Source organism: Halichoerus grypus, chromosome 10 (genome assembly GCF_964656455.1).
Source record: "Halichoerus grypus chromosome 10, mHalGry1.hap1.1, whole genome shotgun sequence".
Classification (NCBI taxonomy): Eukaryota; Metazoa; Chordata; class Mammalia; order Carnivora; family Phocidae; genus Halichoerus; species Halichoerus grypus.
In genome coordinates, this window is record NC_135721.1 from 41256329 (window position 1) to 41278164 (window position 21836).

Consider the following 21836-nt stretch of genomic DNA (forward strand, 5'->3'; position numbering starts at 1 on the left):
ATTAGGTGAAAGGAGAGGGACACATGTATTTGGACCCTAGCACCATCTACAGTGTTCCCCCAAGACCTGTGTCTTTTATCACTGATTGATAACTGAGATGCTTAAATATAGCATTATATTTGAAACGTGATTATTAAAAATCTAATCTAAAATAGATCAAAACATTAGGTGTACGTTTTTCACAACCAGTATTTATAAGCAGAGGTGCAGTACTGGTATGTCTAGTGTGGACTTGTAGGGGTAGAGGGAGGCCTTATTCTACAAGTTAAATCTGTATGCTATTTCCACCATTCACACAGTCTTCTGCCTGTTTCATCTATATACTCTGTTTCATTTATATATTGTCTTACTAGTCTTGATAGATTTCAAACTAATAGTGGGCCATAACAATGCTCTTCCCTAGTGTGTTCATTATAATATCTAAGACGTTATAATACATACAAATATAATACATGAAGCTCTCAAACATACTTCTTCATATACTCCTCCACTGAGGGACTGACTGCTTGAGGAGGAAATAGAGAAGGTGAGAAGAGGAAACGAGATTTCTGCAATTTCTTCAGTCTCTTTTCCCTTCCTCTTTTGCTCATCTATCAATCACAGACACATCTCCATGCTTGTTGTGTGACCTATACACATTCAAGCAATATTCTGTCACAGAAACCCATCTGCCTGGTAGCATAACTCCCCACATTTCAACTTTTTACCAACTTTCCCCAAACACTTGGGACTATTTCATTTTTGTCAGCTCACTGCTGATAACAGAATATAGGTTATTACGCTGTCCTTTTGTGACTAAATAAATGTGTAAATAACCAAAATTATATTGACCCAAATTAGTTTACATTGTTTGCAAACTAAAGGAGTGATTGGTATTAGATTATCTGTCATCTGGTAAGGAAACAAATCATATTTGGACGCAGGGATGTCTGCCTGTACTTTAGTTTTCACAACTAGCTTCAAAGGATTTACTGTGGACCTGGGCCTCTCTTCTCAACCCAACAGCATATTCATCAATATCTGAGTTTATTCTGTAATTGGATTCAATCCTTCCATATTTGGAAACCTTCATAAATGGCATTGAAAGCTGTGAGATTTCAGAGACAAGGCATAGTTCTGAATGGCTGTGAGTCTACTAAAAACTCCATGTTTCTGGTTCTTCTGTCTGTATACTCCACTATTTGCCCTCTCAAGGAACTTAGAAACCAAAGGAGACCAATATCCGCTCTATTCAGGTAAACAGAATAGTAGCTAATCTTACCACCCTCTGAATAATCTTAAATTCTGTATTTTATCATTGTCTACAACGTCAATCATCAGATAAGGATAACAAATCTATTAATCAATACATATGTGTTTATGTTTTGCTTCATTGTCTAAAAAAATTGAATAGTGTACACAATCATGGATTTTGTGATTAGATTAAAATAAGCATAAAGTAATCAGAGCAAATGGAGGGGAGAGAATTAACAAGATCATTAAGTCTCTAAGCCCTTGTGTTTATCTACTCTTACAAGTAGACTGTGACCCCTGTGTTTTGGTTACCAAATATAATTTTTTTTCTTCACAAGTATGCTGTCTTCCCAGAGAAAGAACTATCTCACCTCAGAACGAACCTTCAAGAAATTGGAAAGTAGATTAATATCTGTAGATTATTTTAAGTGAAATTAAAGACCTAAGAAATGTCAAAATTCCACAGCAAAAATGTGCTTTCTCCTTTGGGTGCTATGACAAAGGTGTCCATTTGACAAATGGGTAACTTGCATGAAGGAAAATGATAATAATAATATTCCATGGTTACTAGATGTATTGCAAGACAAATTACTTCTCTGGTTTCTCTCCGCATGGTCCCTTAGGGCCAGCCTCATAAGTAGATGGATTTGTTACTTTCCTCTCTAGGCCTGTTTCACCAGATAGAAAATAAGTAAGTTTGGCTAACTATGGCTTACCCAGAAGAAACACTTTATTCTCTCCTAATATTCATTGCAAATATAATACTCTAGTAAAATATTGCTTCTAACTGCTACGTTGAAAGACATAAAGAAGGTAAGAAAGGGGAAATTTCCAATGGAATCAACATTTCTTATATAGACAATTATGTCATCTGAGAACAAATACAGTTTTATTTCTTCCTTCCCAATCTGTAGCCTTTGTCTTGTCTTATGGCATTAGATTGGACTTCCAGTACGATGTTGACAAGGGGTGAGAAGGGATATTTTTCCTTGTTTCTGATCTTAGTAAGAAAACTTTGAATTTCTCACCATTAAGTATGATGTCATCTGTAGATTCTTTGTAAATGTCTTCTTCAAGTTGAAGAAACTCCATTCTATTCCTAGTTTGCTGAGATTTTTTAAATCATGAATGCATGTTGATTTTTATCAAATGCATTTTTAATGCATCTATTGAAAAAATCAAGTAACTAAATTTACATTTAATTAAAAATATTTTAATTTATCTTTAAATATTTTTTCTTTAAACGTGTTATTTTGAAGTATGTTATTTAATCTCAAATTATTTCGGGATTTTTCCCGCTATCATTCTGGTATTAATTTATAATTAAATCCATTGTGGTCTGAGAGTAGGTGTTGTATGATTTCTTTTATTTTAAATTTATAGAGTTTTTTTTTTAAATCAAAGTATAATTGACATACAAATCCTATTAGTTTCAGGTGCAGATCATAGTGATTTGATATTTTTATACATTATGAAATGCTCCCCACAATAAGTCTAGTTACCATCTAAGTTTCCAAGTCATTACAATATTACTGACTATATATATTCCCTATGCTATGCATTATACCCCCATGACTTTTTATTTTATAATTGTAAATTTGTACTTCTTAATCCCTTTCACCTATTTTGCCTGCCCCCAACCCTTCCCCAACAACTCTGTTTCTATTTTGTTTGGTTTATTCATTTATTTTGTTTTTTCAATTCCATATAGAAGTGAAATCATATGGTATTTGTCTTTGTCTGACCCATATCACTTAGCATAATACTCTCTAGGTCTAACTATGTTTTTGCAAATGGAAACATTTCATTCTTTTTTATTCCTGAGTAATATTCCATGGTGTATACACACCACATTTTCTTTATCCATTCATCTATTGATGTACACTTCAGTTGCTTCCATTTCTTGGCTATTGTAAAAAATCCTGCAGTAAATATTGGGTGCATATATATCTTTAAATTGGTGTTTTATTGATGTGTTTTTGATGACCCAGAATTAGGTCTATATTGGTAAATGTTCTATGTGAACTTGAGAAGACTGTGTATTTTGTTACTGTTGAATGAAGTAGTCCATAGATGTCAATTATATCCAGTTGACTAATGCTGTTGAGTTCAATTGTGTCCTTACTGATTTTCTGCCTGCTAGATCTGTCCATTTATAATAGAGAGGTGTTGAAGTCTCTAAATCAGAGAGTGGATTCACCAATTTTTCTTTGCAGTTTTATTTTTGCCTCAGCTCCTTTGATGTTGTATTGTTAGCCACATACACATTAAGAATTCTGAATTCAGATCTATTTGAGGTTAATATAGTTACTCTAGCATTTTAGAAAAAAAAAATTTGTGTTAGCATGGTATCTTTATCCATGCATTTACTTTGAATTTATGTGTTTTTATATTTAAATTCTGTTTTTTGTAGACAACAAACAGATGTTTTTTAATCCATTCTAGCAATCTCTGTTTTAATTAGTGCATTCAGACCATTATCATTCAAAGTGATTATTTATATACTTGGACTAATATATACCATATTTGTTACTGTTTTGTAGTCCTAGCACTCTTTTTTTGTTCCTATTTTTTTCCACTCTTTTGTGATTTTATTTGATACTTGTATATGATTTGTTTTTCTCTCCTTAGTTTAGCAATTGTACTTCTTTTTTAAAAAACTTTCTGAGTGTTTTCCCTAAAGTTTGAAATATATATTTACAAATAACCCAAGTACACTTTCAGATAACACTATACTGCTTCAGTGGTAATACAAGTACCTGATAATAACAAAAAGATTTTAATTCTTTCCTTCTGTCCCTTGTATCATTGATGTCATTCATTTCAATTATCCATAAGCATACACAAGCTTACATATACAAGGATATATAAACATGTACAAATAAATACAGTGTTGTTATTATTGTGAACAAATTTTATGTTAGATCAATTAAGAATAAGAAAAATTAATGTTCTTATTTTACCCTCACTTGTTCGTTTTCCATCGTTCTTCCTTCTTTTTAGTGTAGGCTTGAGTATCTGACCTATATTATTTTCCTTCTCTTTGAGGAACTTTTTAACATTTCTTGCAAAGCATGTCTACTAGCAACACATCCCCTCAATTTTGTTTGTGTAAAAAAAGTCTTTTTTTCTCCTTTACTTTTGAAGGATAACTTCACAGAGTACAAAATTCTAGGTTTTTGTTTGTTTACTTGTTTTGTTTTTGCCTCAATACTATAAATGTCTCATTCTACTCTAAAACAAACTAAAATATGGAGTGCTTTCTGGATAATGTTAATGTCTACTTAAAATAGGAAATCAAGCCTGAAGTGGCAATAAACTCACAAAGACCTAAGGGAACATCAAAACCCAACCAAAGTATGAATAAGTAATAACTGGGTGCAACCAGAATGCTAGAAGAGGACAAGGAATTAACATAGTGGCAAGGAAGTTATAAACATTGATTAGAGGAGCACCTGGGTGGCTCAGTTGGTTAAGCATCCAACTCTTGGTTTTGGCTCAGGTCATGATCTCAGGGTTGTGAGATGGAGCCCCACCTTGGGCTCCATGCCCAGCTCCCTGCCCAGCTCTCCAAGATCCTCTCTCTCTACTTCTGCCCCTACCCCCTCCCCCCGCTTGCACTTGTGTGTACTCTGTCTCTCAAAAAAACAAAACAAAACAAAAAATAGAGATTAGAGAATTATTGACATGGTGAACCAGATGGACCAAGTATGAAAAATATAAGACAGAAGAAGTTAATGTATAAAGGATAACTATGTATGCTAATAACTAGAAGTCTTCATGGAGAGGATAACTATGAGAGGTGGCCCACATACAGAGAGGTGGACTCTGGAACCACATAACTTTGCATTTTGATTAGTTTGATGTGAATGTCAAAGTCTAGGGTATAACTGGGAGTTATTTGCTGAAACCAAGAGAAGTTCATTGGAAATGAGGTAAGCTATTCAGGATCTAGGGTTTTGGATGAATTTCCCATGTAGATATTAAAATTAGCAAGATGGGGCACCTGGGTGGTTCAATCTGTTAAATGGCCAACTCTTGATTTCAGCTCAGGTCATGATCTCAGGGTCTTGGGATTGAGCCCCATGTCAGGCTCCATGCTCAGTGGGGAGTCTGCCTGAGGATTCTTTCCCTCCTTCTCCCTCTGCCCCTGCCGCTGCTCTCTCTCTCAAATAAATTAGTAAATCATTTTTTTTAAGATTTTTAAAATTTTTTACAGAGAGAGAGACAGCAAGAGAGGGAACATAAGCAAGGTGGAGTGGGAGTGTGACAAACAGGCTTCCTGCTGAGCAGGGAGTCCAATGCGGGGCTTGATCCCAGGACTCTGGGATCATGACCTGAGCCAAAGGCAGACGCTTAATGACTGAGCCACCCAGGCACCCCATAAATTAGTAAATCTTAAATAAATAAATAAAATCAGCAAGATGATAGCAAGAGCTTCAGTGGAGAGAAAGAGAGTTGTTGAAGCTGAGAAAGTGATTGACATCTCCCTACATCCAAGTGCGTTTACTTACTAAGGCCTGTGATTCTTTTTTTTTTTTTTAAAGATTTTATTTATTTATTTGACAAAGAGAGACACAGAGAGAGAGGGAACACAAGCAGGGGGAGTGGGAGAGGGAGAAGCAGGCTTCCCTCTGAGCAGGGAGCCCGATGCGGGCTTGATCGCAGGGCCCTGGGACCGTGACCTGAGCCGAAGGCAGATGCTTAACAACTGAGCCACCCAGGCACCCCAAGGCCTGTGATTCTGTCTGAGTCTCTTTTCCATCTGACCCCTGACTTCCAACAATGCCACTGCACTTGTGTTATCTAGCTGAACTATTATAATATATTTCTAATGGATTTCCTGCTTTACATATGCATTTGTCTAATATTTTCATCTTACTATGACAAGTAAGGTTTTGTAAAAAGGCAGACGTACTCTTGCCATTTATTTTCTGAAAAGTTTTCATGGCATCTCTGTGTACTCAAGATAACATAGAGAATTGTTACTTTGGCCAGCCAAGTCAATCCTTTCTCACACATCTAGTATCACTTGCTCACTTATTTTCTAGGCTAGATCCACATTTTTGTTGTTGTTGTTGTTTTTAGATCCTGGAATACAATAAATACCTTTCTGGATCTGGATCTAGATCTAGATCTAGATCTTCAAACATGTAATTTTTACTATATTTGATTCTTTACTAAATTTTCCATTTTACATCCCTCTCAGTGATTGCCAATTTTATAGGTGACCCACAAACCATCCCTTTGATTACCTGTTTTATGATCTTGCTCAAGATTGTAACCACTATGTTTCTTGTAACCTCTACCTCCCTAATTGTGTATAAGTTTTACTGTTATAAAAAAGCCAAATGCCATTTATTCAACCGCTGTCTCATAGATTCAAAGCAGTGACAAGGGTTCTTTCTGTATCGGGGTAAGATTAAAACATAAAAATGTGAGACTATCTTAACTAAATTGGAAGAACAAGGTGCTCTGATGGCCTTTTAGAGAGTTTTTACCACCTATTTGATATTGCTGGTGTTATTTTATCCTATTCAGTCAGAAAAAGAATTTAGAACAAAAGTAAGTGCTCAGTTTACTAATTATTTTTGAAATACTTTAGACAAAGGACTCATTTAATGAGACAGAATCTATCAATCAGTAGTATAATAGAGTCTTAGGTTTGTTTTAACTCCATGAATGTGAGAGAAAAAGGAATTTCTAATGATACTCTCCTTAGTTAAAAAAGTGATATTTTTTTAGCTTTAGAGAACTAGAAATGTCAATATAAATATTAAACAACCAGTCATATGATCATTTTTAAAAGGAAAGTGTTACTTATAGAGATCTTTGAGTATTGTAGGAATTCTTCTAGAAGTAGTGAATCACAGAAATCTTACTCCCTTTCTCCAGCCTGCAGCCTGGGGTGAAGATGTTATAGATGGAGCTCTTGCAATCACCTCACACCATGAGGACAAAGGCCACTTCCCATTGAAGATGTCATATAGAGGTGACAAGAGTCTGACTGAAGCCTTTGTAGAACTGCTTTAACTGTTCTTGTATTGTACATCAGGATATCTTTCCTATTTACTGAGTTGTTAACTGTATGTTCTTTCTTGTTCCACCCATCCCAATTTTTGCATATAGATCTAAACCATAAACTCAAAGCAGGATTTCTAAACTACGTTTCTTTGATCTTACTCACCTGGATATCTTCTTTAATGATTATATCATTTTGATGTGTAGAGTATGGACAAAAGAAATCATCTACAACTTAAGTACCAAACACAAATAATGCATGGTGAACAATGCAGTGAATACCTAAGAAACACACATGGCTTTGAGATTAGGTTTTAAAATTTACATATTTTTTTGCTGTGGTATTTTGATTAATACCCTGATATTGGAGAGGTGTCAGCAGACGATGCTTCTGAATAGGATGTAGGGCTGAGAGGAGATACATGTGTTCCATCTGAAACATATTGTGTTTTGTTTAATGGTTTGTTTCTTTGGTTGATCAAAGATAAAACATACAGTTATATATACCTGCCTCCTATTCACATATTTAAGGAAGTATTTTTGATAGCTTCATATATTTCATATTAATACCTTTAGATATATATGACTGAGTATGTGGATTAATATCCTCTTTGCATAATTAATTAAGTGCAGTGTATACTGAGAGATTCAGCCTAATTATTTCATATATACTTGTTTCCTTTATTAATTTAGTCATCTTTATCAAATGAATTGTGTACTTGAACTATTAATATTTAAATATCATTTTATTTATGTTTAACTTCAAATGGCTATTTATGTTTACCTTACTAGTAGAATTAGACAGTGCTAATCATGACGAATAAATAATCTATTGAATTTACCATCATTAGCATAATGTCCTTATGAAACTATGGGGTTAGGTTGTTTACCTGCAAGATTTAGAAACATTAGCAAAAGAAGCACTATATTGAAAAGGTACAATCCACTGGAGGGAATTTGGGTCTATTTCAGATTCAAGGCATTGATACAAGTAATGTTAGAGAACAAGCAAACAAGAAACAAAAAAAATGGTATTTATTCTCTCATTTTGTGTCTCATAAATGAGTGGTTATTGTTGTGATAAATTCATATTTTTAAACTCACTGTAGACCTAGTTTGTGCCTATGTATGTTTTCTTCCATCTGAGCTAATCAGCTTTAATGATGCATTGTTATTGAGAATCCTTTTTGTAAGGACTCTTGCACCTTGTACTTGGTTGTTACCAAAGTCAAAGGCATAATTCATGATTTTAAGAAGTTGAAATCAATTTTGGGTAGGCAGGAAAAAAAAAACATGGCAACATATCTCAAGACATGAAATATGAACTTCAAAGACAAATATAATCACATTTCTAAACTACAAAAATCAAAGCTAATAACAGAATCAGAGGACAAATGCATAGAAATATCATCTTATACTGGCTTGGAATATGACAGTTCACAGAGGTGGAAAATAAAGAAATCTGTTCTTCCATTCTTTTATTAATACTTCTAAAATAGTCTTACCAGAGGTTTTGTTCCTGTTAATTCACAAGTAGAGATTAATTCAACTTTACTCCTTTGGCTCAAAAGATGCAAACTAACCTGGAGTCTCCAGATATGTGAAATTGTGAGTAGTATTTACTTAAGCTACATCTTCAGCATAATTAAAGGAAAATTCTCTATTTGTACCTAGGGGTATTTGTTGAATTCTCTCACAACTTGTGGCAGGACAGAATGCACTGTAACAGTTGGACACAGCTCAATAATACTCCTATGTTTTTTTCAACTCCTTTTCCAATCAGTATAGAAATTAATTCTTAAGATTTTGGTCTATTTTGTCTCAATTTTTCATAAAAATGAAAGTATATCCTCCTAATATTTCACTTATTCTCTTTAAATTCTTCCTAACTCTTATACTTATTTTCATAAATCTTTCTTCTCGAAATTGTTATTCATTGTTAACTACATTTATTATTGTTTCCCTACTAGGCCATCACTGTCTTCATCGTAACCGTGGTTAACTTATTGGTTTGGAGATGGTCACTGATAACAAATAGAACATAATTTTTTTGTGAACAAAAAAAAAAAAAGGAAAAACCTTTTCAGAAACATCAGATATAACCATCCTCTCAAAAATACTGAATCAATTTAGGTTAAATGACCACTTCAAAGCCAGTAATAGCAAGAAAAATTTTTGAGCATGTTCGCTTGGACTAATTTGATTCCACTGTGGAGCTGGGCATGGGATTAAAACCTAAATAAAATTGGGATGATTCTTAAATTGACATTAAATAGTGTCTTCTGAGAATGAAAAAAATTGGTTAATGATATCAAGGAGGTGAAATGGGCTAAAATTACAGTGTTCACTAACATCTCCAAATATTTAAAAGCAGGTTATATAGTTATTTACTATTACCTATGTTATTTTATATTAATTAGAATGATTAATCTAATATTTTGACAAGATTGCTTGTCCTATATCTCTGATATTAATTAGCTGCTGAGAAAAGAGGATACCATAGTCCTCTAGCCCTTACCTGTGGGGTATATGTTCCAAGACCCCCCAAATGGATGCCTGAAACCATGGATAGTACCAAATCTATATATATCATGTTTTTTTCCCTATACATATATACCTATGATAAAGTTTAATTTATAAATTATATATAGTAAGAGATGAACAATAACTAATAATAAAATAGAACAATTATAATAATACACTGTAATAAAAGTTATGTGAATATTGCCTTTCTCTCAAAATATCTTACTGTACTGCACTCACCTTTCTTCTTGTGATGATGTGAGATGATAAAATGCCTCTGGATGAGATGAAGTGAGGTGAATGACATAGGCACTGTGATGTAGAATTAGGCTACTAATGACCTTCTGTTGATAGGTCAGAAGCAGGATCATCTGCTTCTGGACCATGGTTCATCTTGGGTAACTGAAACCGTGGAAAGCAAAACTGCAGATAAGGGGGGCCTATGCACAGAACTTTTAACAAACATTAAAATCCTAAACTATTTCACTTTAAGAGATAATTCCAAGTTATTTGCCAAAAGTGTTTGCATTAACATTGTATACATACAAGAATGCCAATTGCCCATGTTCCTGACAACACCCAATGTCCTCATACTTCTTAAATATTGCAATTCTAGTAGGTGTAAGCACATTGCTATCTGTTTGTATTTGTGAATGTATTTATTTGATTTGCAAATACATAAACCTTATTGAGTATAGCCACTGATCACCTGGCTGAGGTAGTGTTTATCCTGTTTCTGTACTGTAAGTTACTCTTTTACCCTTTTTTTATACAGTACTCTTCAGAAGGAAGCCATTTTGTACAGCCCACACTTAGAGTGTGGGAATCATACTCTATCTCCTTAAGGGGAGAGTATCGACATAAATAATTTGTTATTCTGCACAAGAGATTTGTCTACTTTCTAGCATTTATTTATATAATTATTTATTTAAAATTATTTATATGTCCATGAGTATAGAGTGATGTTTATTTTATGCTTTGAGTTATAATCCATTACTGCTTTATGTATTCTGTTTCTCATATTGTCTGGCTTTATCCATTGGCTACTTTCAGTTGGCTCTTGTGCCCCTTGTATGTATCTGCCAACATTGCAGAGCTTGTTGAGAGCTTCCTTAGTTTTGGGCACTACAAAATGGCCAAGGCTCATCTCATATATTCCTTCTTCCAACTCTAAAGTCATCCACTTCTCCAAGGAGCCATAGTTCCTTTTATTGGAGAATGTTATTAGAAAGCTAGATTTAGGCACTGGACATGCTTTTTGGGGCTGGGTGCTATTGTTTTTAGATCCTTCCAATGGATGGAGCAAGGAAATCATGTGTGTATACTAACCTATGTACAGACATATCTATAAATATTTCTATTTTGTTTATATTAAGCTAAACATGCAAAGTAATATTCCCAGCTTGAATTCAGTACTACATAAATCATTCCAGCCGTCTCCCTTTGTTTGTCTTAACTTCTTCCCAAACAGTGAGAAACGTGACTATCAACATTTATGCATTTACCTAATTGTTCAATTCTAGTATATATGTAGAGTGATTTCAAAATGTTAAGCCCATATCTCCATGGGAAACAATTTTGTTACCTAAAGTACAGTCCTTTTGTATAATGTCTATGCCTGCCTTTAATCTTCTAGTCTCCGCTCATATCCAAAGTAACTTAGGTCTATACTTTTCCCATGCCCACTGCCTTAGGTGAAGTTATTCCATATAGTACATACAGTTAGATCATTTTGAAACAGTCTGAATTCCATCCTGAGGTCCCTAGGTATATATATTATATATATATATATATTACTAATTTGCATACATATATATAATATATAACATATATTATTACTTTGCATACATTAATGTTCAAATATATAATATATATTAATTTTCACACATTAATGTTCACTCTGTGTTATACATTTTTATGGTACTTGGAAATGCATAGTATCATATGTATCAACAACTTTTACAGTATCATACAGAATAGTTTCATCAACCTAAGAAAACAAACCTGTGTTTCATCTATTTAATCTTTCCCCATCTCCAAATTGCAGATTATTACTAATGTGTTTATCATTTCTATAATACAGCTTTTGAGTATTACATATAAATGGGGTCATACAGTAGGTAGGCTTTGCAGACCATCTTTCATTTAGCCAGTATGGATTCAAGATTTATCCACATTTTTGCATGATGGATCATGCCTTTTTATCATTGATTAGAATTCTATTTTATGCATATACCACAGTTTTTACACCCATCATCTAATAAAGGACATCCTGACTGCTTCCAGTTTTCAGTGATTATGAGGAAAGCTTCTATAAGGTCAGTGTCCAGGTTTTATTATGTCCAGCATAATATTTCAAATCAGTTGAATGCAGAGGAGTATGATTGATGGATTATATGGTAAAACTACATTTAGCTTCCTAATGAAAAGCCAAACTGTTTTCGAAACTAACTGTAACATTTTGCATTCTCCAAAAAAAATGTGAGCTCCTATTGCTCTGCATCCTCAAACATATGTGGTATCAGTTTCTTTTGTTCTTTTTTTGATTTTAGTTATTCAAATATGTTTATAATCATAATGTATTATTGTTTTAAGGTGCATTTAATTTCAATTTATCAGATGATGTTAAGCATCATTCCATATGCTTATTTGCCACTTCTAATTCTTTTTGGTGAGTTGTTTGTTCAGATCATTTATTTGCCCATTTTTTATATGCCATATTCTCATATATAAAAATAATTATTTTCAATTGTGGTAAAATAATATAAAATTGGTCATCTTGACCATTTTAAAGTATACAATTCAGTAGTGTTAACTATATTCAAATTGTTGTACAAGAGATCACTAAGGCATTTTCACTTTGGGAAACTGAAACTAATACACATCAAACAATAATACCCAATTTCCATCTCTTCCCAAGCCCCTGGCAACCACCACTCTACTTTCTGTTTCTAAGAATTTGACTACTTTAGATACCTCATATAAGTGGAATCATACAGTACTTTTCTTTTGTGATTGGCTTATTTTACTTAGCATGATTTCCTCAAGGTTCAGTCATGCGTTGCCCATTTTTACACTGGGTTATTTGTTTACTTAATGTTGAGCTTATGAGAACTTTGTATATGTGGGATACAAGTACTTTATTTGATAGTAATTTTCAAGTATTACTCCCACTGCACCCCGAGTCTTTGGCTTATCTTTTTGTTATCTTAATACTCAATATCTTAATAATGTCTTCAGCAGAGCAGAAATTTTAATTTTTTTAAATAAAGTTCATTTTTTTAGATAATTTTTAGGTCCACAGCAAAATGGAGTGGAAAGCAGGGAGAGTTCCCCAATACTCCCTACATCCACACAAGTACAGCCACTGTGGCAATAAGCACTACAGTATGGTCATGTTGGACCATGCAGGCAGGTGACAGCAGAATGAGAGAGAAATAAATAAGGAAATGAAAAAATGACTAAAAAGAAGACACTATTTCTTTTCTTTTCTCTTTCTTCCTTCCTTCCTTCCTTCCTTCCTTCCTTCCTTCCTTCCTTCCTTCCTCCCTTCCTTCCCTCCCCCTTTTTTTTAGAGGACAGTATTTCAACGCCAGCAAGCAGACTGGACCTGGTATCTGTAGTCTAAAAGAGGTAGGTGTTGAATTGCTCCATTCCATATATCTTATTCAATTTAATGGGCAATTATCATAAAGACCAAACCACTGGCCTGGCTATGGATTTTTTTTTTCTTTTCCCATAATAGAGAGGAGTGGATGGATCCTGGGCAACCGTTGCTGGGTCCCATATAATATAGTAGAAAATGTGAAATTCTGTGATGCAAGGAAAGAAAAAAACAAAAAACAAAAACTTTATGACATCTTGTCATTTTAAAGAAAACTAAACAGGCCCAGAAAGGTGAAGTGATTTTTTTTTTTTTTTTCTGAATTCACACTATAACTAACAAATGCATGACTTGACTGTAAGCCCTGGGCTTCTCACTGTCTTCCTAAGAGAGTAGCGAGAGTAATTCAGATTCATCATCAAACTGCATGTGTCAGTCTGAGTCATCCCACTATTTGCCAAACAAAAGAGTATTTTGTATGAACACAATTCTGACTTTTTTTAAATGACCATTTTTCATTCATATAGTTCTTACTTCATTCATTAAAAAAATAAAAATATTCTATTTATACATGGACTTCTAGGCTTTTATATATGCCTTCCTTTCCTTTTAGCTGCATTCCACTAGGTATGATCAGATCCTCTTCAACGTTGATTTCACTGGGTTAGGGAAATAGTATTTGTTCAGTTGTGGCATTCCCAGTACTAAGTTGCATATCATGGTTACTTAATACAGATTTACTTATCCATTTGGACTAGTTTAAATTTGTGTCTTCCACTACATCTAAAACTAATGATGTAATGTATGGTGATTAACCTAACAATAAAAAAATTAAAAAAATATTTAAAAAAATTTGTGTCTTCCAAATCAGAGATCTATTATAGCCCTACAAAATTTATAAAAATCAACTCTAGGTATTTTTGTTTTCCCTCTCCAGACATCCAAGAAATTGGATAATAATTAGAGTTCAGAGGGCATGGATTTTCATAAAGCGACCATGTTAGGTGAAGCAGAAGAAATTCCCACTGCAATTTAGATCAAAAGCAGCAACATACTGATTGCAATACATAGCCTATCAGGAAACACATTTGGGTAGAGATTGAGCCCTTTAAATGCTATAAATGCTGTCTGAATTCCCTGAATTCTCTATCTTCCTGATCAAATTAGTTTCTCAATCTTTCTGGCGTTTCAAATTTCAAAAATTCCATAAAATGTTTTTGTCTTTGCCTTAGCAATTGTGAGGACATATCTGAAGCTCCATTACTTACATTTGGAGAGATACGTGTCTTTTATCACTTCCCCTTAAGCATTGTGTAAATCCTCACCAATGTTTTCATTCAGGCTTTGAAAACAATCTTGTACTTCATAAATAAATTGGGAATACAGAGGCTCAGGATATTTTGACAAATTCTAAATCCCACTCCTATGACAAGTTGATAATTGTTTTTTTTCTTTCTGATTTCATTGTCTTAAGCAGATTTAGGTTCAAAACAAAATTGAGTGGCTGTACAGGGTTTTCTTATATATTCCCTGCACCCACACATGCATAGCCTCCCCTGTTATTGGTATCCCCTAACAGAGTGGTACAATTGTTACAGTTGATGAACCCACATCGACACACCATCATCATCCAAAGTCCATAGTTTATATTATGGTCCACTCTTGGTGTTGTACATTCTATAGGTTTGGAAAAAAGTATAATGATATGTATTCATCAGTATTTTCACTGCATTAAAAATCTTCTGTGTTCTACCTCTTTATCTCACCTCCTATCCTGGCCCCTAACTCCTGGCAACTACTGATCTCTTTACTGTCTCCATAATCTCACCTTTTCCAGGATGTCATACAGTTGGAATCATATGGTATGTAATCTTTTCCATACTGACTTCTTTCACTTAGTAAAATATATTTTAGTTTCTTCCATGTCTTTTCATGGCTTGATAGCTCATTTATCTTTAATACTGAATAATATTCCATTGTCTGGATATACCACAGTTTATTTGTCCATTCCCCTACTGAAGGACATCTTGGTTGCTTCCAAGTTTTCAAAATTATGAATAAAGCTGCTATAAATGTTTGTATGCTAGTTTTCTGTTGGCTTAATTTCTCAGCTCTTTTGGGTGAACACTTAGGAGTTCTATTGCTGGACTGCATGGTAATCATTGCTGCCAAATTGTCTCTCAAAGTGGCTATACCATTTTGAATTCCGACCAGCAATGATTGAGAGTTCTTATTGCTCCACATCATCACCAACATTTGGTATTGTCAGTGTTCTGGAATTGGGCCATTGTGATAGGTGTATACTAGTATCTTGTTTTAATTTTTATTTCCCTGATGACATAAAATGTGAAATATCTTTTCATATGCTTATTTTCCATCTGTATGTCTTCTCTGGTGAGGCGACTGTTAAGGTCTTTGGTCTATTTTTTAATCAAGTTGTTTGTTTCCTTATTGTTGAATTTTGAAAGTTCTTTGTACATTTTGGATAACAGAACTTTATCAAGTGTGCTTTTTGGGCGCCTGGGTGGCTCAGTCATTGGGCGTCTGCCTTCGGCTCAGGTCATGATCCCGGGGTCCTGGGATCGAGTCCTGCATCGGGCTCCCTGCTCAGCGGGAAGCCTGCTTCTCCCTCTCCCATTCCCCCTGCTTGTGTTCCTGCTCTCGCTATCTCTCTCTCTGTCAAATAAATAAATAAAATCTTTAAAAAAAAAAAAAAGTGTGCTTTTTGTAAATATTTTTTTTCTCAGTATGTGGCTTGTTTTCTCAATCTCTTTACATTGTCTTTTTAAAAAATTTTATTTTATTATGTTATGTTAATCACCATACATTACATCATTAGTTTTTGATGTAGTGTTCCATAATTCATTGTTTGCATATAACACCTAGTGCTCCATGCAGTACGTGCCCTCTTTAATACCCATCACCAGGCTAACCCATCCCCCTACTCCCCTCCCCTCTAGAACCCTCAGTTTGTTTCTCAGAGTCCATAGTCTCTCATGGTTCGTCTCCCCCTCCGATTCCCCCCCTTCTCTTTACATTGTCTTTTACTTGTGCAGAGCTTTTTAATTTTAATGAAGTCCAGCTAATCAATTATTTCTTTCATGGACCATGCCTTTGAGGGTGTATCTAAAAAGTAATCATCATAGCCAAGGCCATCTAGATTTTCTCCTTTATTATCTTCTAGGAGTTTTATAGTTTTGCATTTTACATCTAGGTCTATCATCCTTTTTGAGTTAATTTTTGTGAAGGGTATAAGGTACACATATCTGGATTTATTTATTTATTTATTTATTTATTTAATTTGGCATGTAGATGTCTACTGTTTCAGCACCATGTATTGAAAAGACTGTATTTGCTTCATTATATTGTCTTTGTTTCTTTTTCAAAGATTAGCTGACTATATTTATGCTGGTGTATTTTTGAGTTCTCTGTTCTTTTCCATTGATCTGTTTGTCTGTTCGTTCACAAATACCACACTGTCTTGATTACTGCTGCCTTATAAAAATCTTGAAGTAGGGTAGTGTCAGTCCTCCAACTTTGTTTTCTTCAATTTTGTGTTAGCTATTTAACACAAAATTGTTACATTAATCTTAGAATCAGTTTGCTGATATTCAAAAATACCTTGCTGGGATTTCTATTATGATGGCAGGTGAGTGTTTTTAATATATTTAGAACTCAATGTAAGACCAAACAAACAAAACAAAACAACAACAAAAAAACACAAACCACTTAGAACACCAGGAAAACAACAAGTCTTCATGAATCTAGGGACGTTATTTCCAATATAAACAATTAAGCAATTCTGTCTTAATATACTAGCTGGGTTGTCACACAAGGGCACTATGCATTTAATGAGAGAAGTGAGACTTCACCCAGAAGAGCTTTACACCTAAAGCTTGTTTCTAATGACAGCTCACATTATGTCGACCTCAATTGTATGGACATCCTAGATCTATTACCTTTTTAGGGTTTTGACTAATGCATTCAAAACTGAATAATGACATGAACCAGAGTCTATATTATGTCTTGGGGATAAAGACAAATTAAACAGACCCTCCATAGGGGAAGATGAAACACACTGGTGGTATATATTAATACAAACAAGGGACCGATTAGGAAATGCTATGTTTATTTATTCACAAATATTTATTAAGTACCTATGTTTAAGATACTAACTACCTGGGATACAAGAGCAAATAAAAAGGCAATGTCTTTCCTGAGAAGTAGGAGAAGTAGCTTAAACATTCAAGGTGGGTGACACAGATAATAAGTGATACAAAAAAGTACGTATTTGTTAGCTTGTCTATGTGTAGAGAGAAATAAATGAGGGTAAAGGGGATTTGGAGTCATCTCAGAGGTGTTATTTTAATGACAGAATCAAGAAGATTTCCCTGAAAAGGTGATTTTTTTCAAACAATATTCTGAATAATGTGCACAAACTGGAAGGAGTCTTGGAAAGTTCTTGCAGATTTCCAGGTGTAGGGAAAAAAAGGCAAGTATAGAAGCAGAAGCATTTTTGATATGCTTGAGAAACAACAAGGAAGCTGGTTGGCCTTGAGTGCAGTAAGTTAGGGAGAAAGCATTAGGAAGAACATCAGAGTCATCTGTGAAGTAGAAAAACAGTATCTTTAAAGCCACAGTAAAGATTTTAATTTATGGCACACAGTGGGTATGCAACTCAACATTTTGCATGATTAGCCTCTTGGCTGTGATCCATGGGACTGCTTTACATCTCCCCATCCTTATTGTTTCTTGTCCTGTCAATTCTTGAATATCACTTTGCTCAGTGGGGATTTTCAAGACAAAAAACCATAATGTGACTCCCAACCTTAGTGGTGTTAAAGCAATGAAGAGGATCTACTGCAGGGAAAAAAATCCAGTGTTCTCCAAATTTCTTTGTGTCCCCTTATTATGTACTTTACTGAGGTCATTCGGAAAATCTTTAATAAATGGAAGGGAGGTAAAGAAAGTTCAAAGTGTGGAGATTGGGTAAGTCTGGAAAACAGGAAAATTTAAGGGATAGGTATGAGGATGTATGAGAGGCTGGTATTGACAGCTGATGCCCCACTCCATTCCCCTCAGCACACCTGAGTTCTCCTCAGCTACACAGCTGGTGAACAGTTGCTTTGCTTGCTCACAGTTTCCTATCTCAAGCACTCAAGTCTCTCAGCTGCTCTTTAGGCCAAGGTCTTTCTCTGGTGCCATGAGAATTTGCTCAGTGCACACAAGATACTCTGACTTGATGAAAAATTAATGCGGTGGAAACAAGCAATAAGCACTGGAATCCCAAATAAATACACCTGCTTTAGCATTCCTTGGTTGGTTAATATTGGGATGTATTTTACCTGTCTCCTCAGAGGACTCCTAATGGGATTAAGTTCCAGTTGCCCACAGTGGTAACCTCCTAAGTAGTACCTTATCCTTTATGGTATAACCTCCTTTCCTGTCACATTCACCCTGATCATCACTTGTCCTTCCTAAAATCACTTCCCATAAAAACCACCTGCATTCCTGTCTCATGGGCTGCTTTTAGAAAATATGTATGCTAAATATGACTTCCTGAGAAAAGAACTGTTAGAAATATTGTTATTAAAATAAGAGAAAAAACTTTAAAGAAAATTATACTAATGAGTACTAAGTAAATAAACTACTTTGATAAAGGAGAAAAGGAAATGTTCCTTATTATCCAACGTTAGAACAACAGCATTCAAATTGTTTAAAATATGAGTGTCTTTGCCATATTTGATTTTCTCTGGCTGTTCAAGTATTATTAGAAGCCTCTTAATACATGTTTCATATTTGAGGCAGAGAGGTATATGTAGAAGATTCAATTAGTGATTTCATTATAGATACGGCCTCACTGAAGGAGCATCTCTGGCCCCGGTTCCAGTAATCAGAGATCACAAACGCAATTATCCAGTTCTTACATACACATAATTTCCCACTTGCTGCAGTAGGAAGAAGGAATAATAGTCTGGAGATTCAAAGCACTGTTTCTAATCCTCACATGCTTTCTTTCAATGCAATACACTTGTTTCCCACCACATCCCTATTAAATGAAAGTTGGATATTATTGATAAAACACAATTATGTGATCAAGGTATCTGCATGTTTCATATATTTGAATATTCATTTATTCAATTAACTTTCATATAATTTTATATAGTTAGCTTCATATTTTCCCATATCTCTGTAAGATCTCAAATTTAAGGGATAACATTATAAAGTTGAATCCAGAATGTATCTCTTCCTGATCTTATTCCTTTTTCTCTAACCTCAAGGTTCATAACGATCATATCTTTACATGTTTTCTAAAAGTCATGTGAATATTATATATATATAGAGAGAGAGTATATAGCATAACAGTATGTTTTCATCTTTTAGAATATAATGTGAATAGTCTCCTTTGTATATGATTCCAAAACTTGTTTTTTAACTCAAAATTTAAAAATATATATTCATATATATATATATATCTACATTAATTTTTTGCATCTTTTTTTTTATGGATGCTTTATCACCTGTTTATTGACATCTATGGTTTTTTTTTTTTTTTTTTTTTTTTTTAAAGATTTTATTTATTTATTCATGAGAGACAGAGAGAGAGAGAGGCAGAGGGAGAAGCAGGCTCCCAAGGAGCAGAGAGCCCGATGCGGGACTCGATCCCAGGACCCTGGGATCATGACCTGAGCCGAAGGCAGACGCTTAACCATCTGAGCCACCCAGGCACCCTGACATCTATGGTTTTTTAAAACAATTGCTATTATTAACATTACAACAATAAAAATCTGTGTAAACATCTCCTTGGTCACATTTTTTTTTTTTTCACACTGCAATAGTTAATTTTATTTGTTCAAGGGCTCATATTGCAAGCATTAAACCAAGCATGGGCTTTGATTTTGTGAGCCCAGATTCACATATTCAGGAAGATAAAAGCAAACTGTGATCCATGTATATGGATGAAAAACTAAAGGCTCACAGTTAATCACATCATAGTTTTAAATTTCTACAGCCTAGAAGCCAGAAGTCACAGATCTTTTAGGTCTTTCTGGATGTCCCACAAGGTATCTGCACTTTTCTTGAGCTGGGAAACCTCATCATCCTTCAGCTTCTGGTTGATCACACTGGTTAAGCTCCGAGCATTCAGGATACATGGAAGGCTCAGGAAGACTTCGTTCTCAATGCCATACATCCCCTTCACCATTGTTGACATTGGATGAATCCTGGATGGATTTTTCAACGTGGATTCAATGAGATCAGCCACACTTAATCCAATAGCCCAGTTGGTATATCCTTTTAGTTTGATGACTTCGTAGGCACTTTCCACCACCATCTTATGCACTTCCTTCCAATTTTTACTGTCGTTGTCTGTTCCCATTTCTGGATTCAGTTCCTGAAGAGAAACACCTGCCACATTCACTCCACTCCACACAGCCACAGTTGAATCACCATGTTCTCCCAAAATCCATCCATGGCAGCTGCTGGGATGAATGCCAAGTTTTTCAGCCATAAAATAGCGAAATCTGGCAGAATCCAGATTACACCCACTTCCAATTACATGGTGCTTGGGTAGTCCACTTAGTTTCCAGGTAACATATGTGAGAATATCCACTGGGTTGGAAACCACAATTATGATACAATCAGGACTATACTTGACTATCTGCAGAATAATGAATTTGAAGACATTAACATTCCTCTGCACCAGATTGAGCCAGCTCTCTCCTTCCTGCTGGCGGACTCCCGCAGTCACCACCACAATCTTAGAATTGGCAGTCACAGAGTAATCTTTATCTGCCACAATTTTAGGTATCTGAAGAAATAAGCTCCCATGTTGCAGATCCATCATTTCTCCTTTGAGTTTATCTTCTAAAACATCCACAAGGGCAAGTTCATCATCCAGAGACTTTCCCAGAATGCTGATGGCACACGCCATACCAACTTGTCCAACCCCCACTACAGTGATCTTATTTTTGGGGACGGTTGCCTCTTCTTCTGCAACTGGTGCAATCAGTTTTTCCTTAAGAGTTGCCATTGTGCCCAGAGAGAACCCGCTGGGAGAGTCGCGCGAAGAAGACAATGTTAGCTGCGTGCGTCTCCTCGGGCGCAGGATCTGCAAGTCCTTGGTCAAATTTTAATGAATTCCTACAGAGAGTATATTTTAGAGTAGGATTGATGGGAGGCATTCTATGTGCATTTTTATCTTGACTAGACTGCCATTTAATTAGTAATTATATTTTGTTATTCAAAGCTGCTTTAGCAATTCATATGGTTACCAAAAGAAAATGTGAGAGTTTTTATTTCCCATAAGTTTGTCAACAGTGTGTATTGTAGGATTTAATTTTTTTTTTAAAGATTTTATTTATTTATTTGACAGAGAGAGAGACAGAGAGAGGGGGAACACAAGCAGGGAGAGTGGGAGAGGGAGAAGCAGGCTTCCCGCTGAGCAGGGAGCCCG

The 21836-nt window shown here is 34.9% G+C and overlaps 1 protein-coding gene across 1 annotated transcript; it reads right to left on the reverse strand.

Moving 5' to 3' along the window:
* Positions 1-20362: 20362 nt before the first annotated feature.
* On the reverse strand, positions 20363-21517 carry LOC118549276 (L-lactate dehydrogenase B chain-like). The gene has a single exon (XM_036113549.2). It carries the CDS (start codon positions 21411-21413, stop codon positions 20409-20411), a length of 1005 nt encoding a protein of 334 aa, XP_035969442.1. The 5' UTR covers positions 21414-21517; the 3' UTR covers positions 20363-20408.
* Positions 21518-21836: the final 319 nt, after the last annotated feature.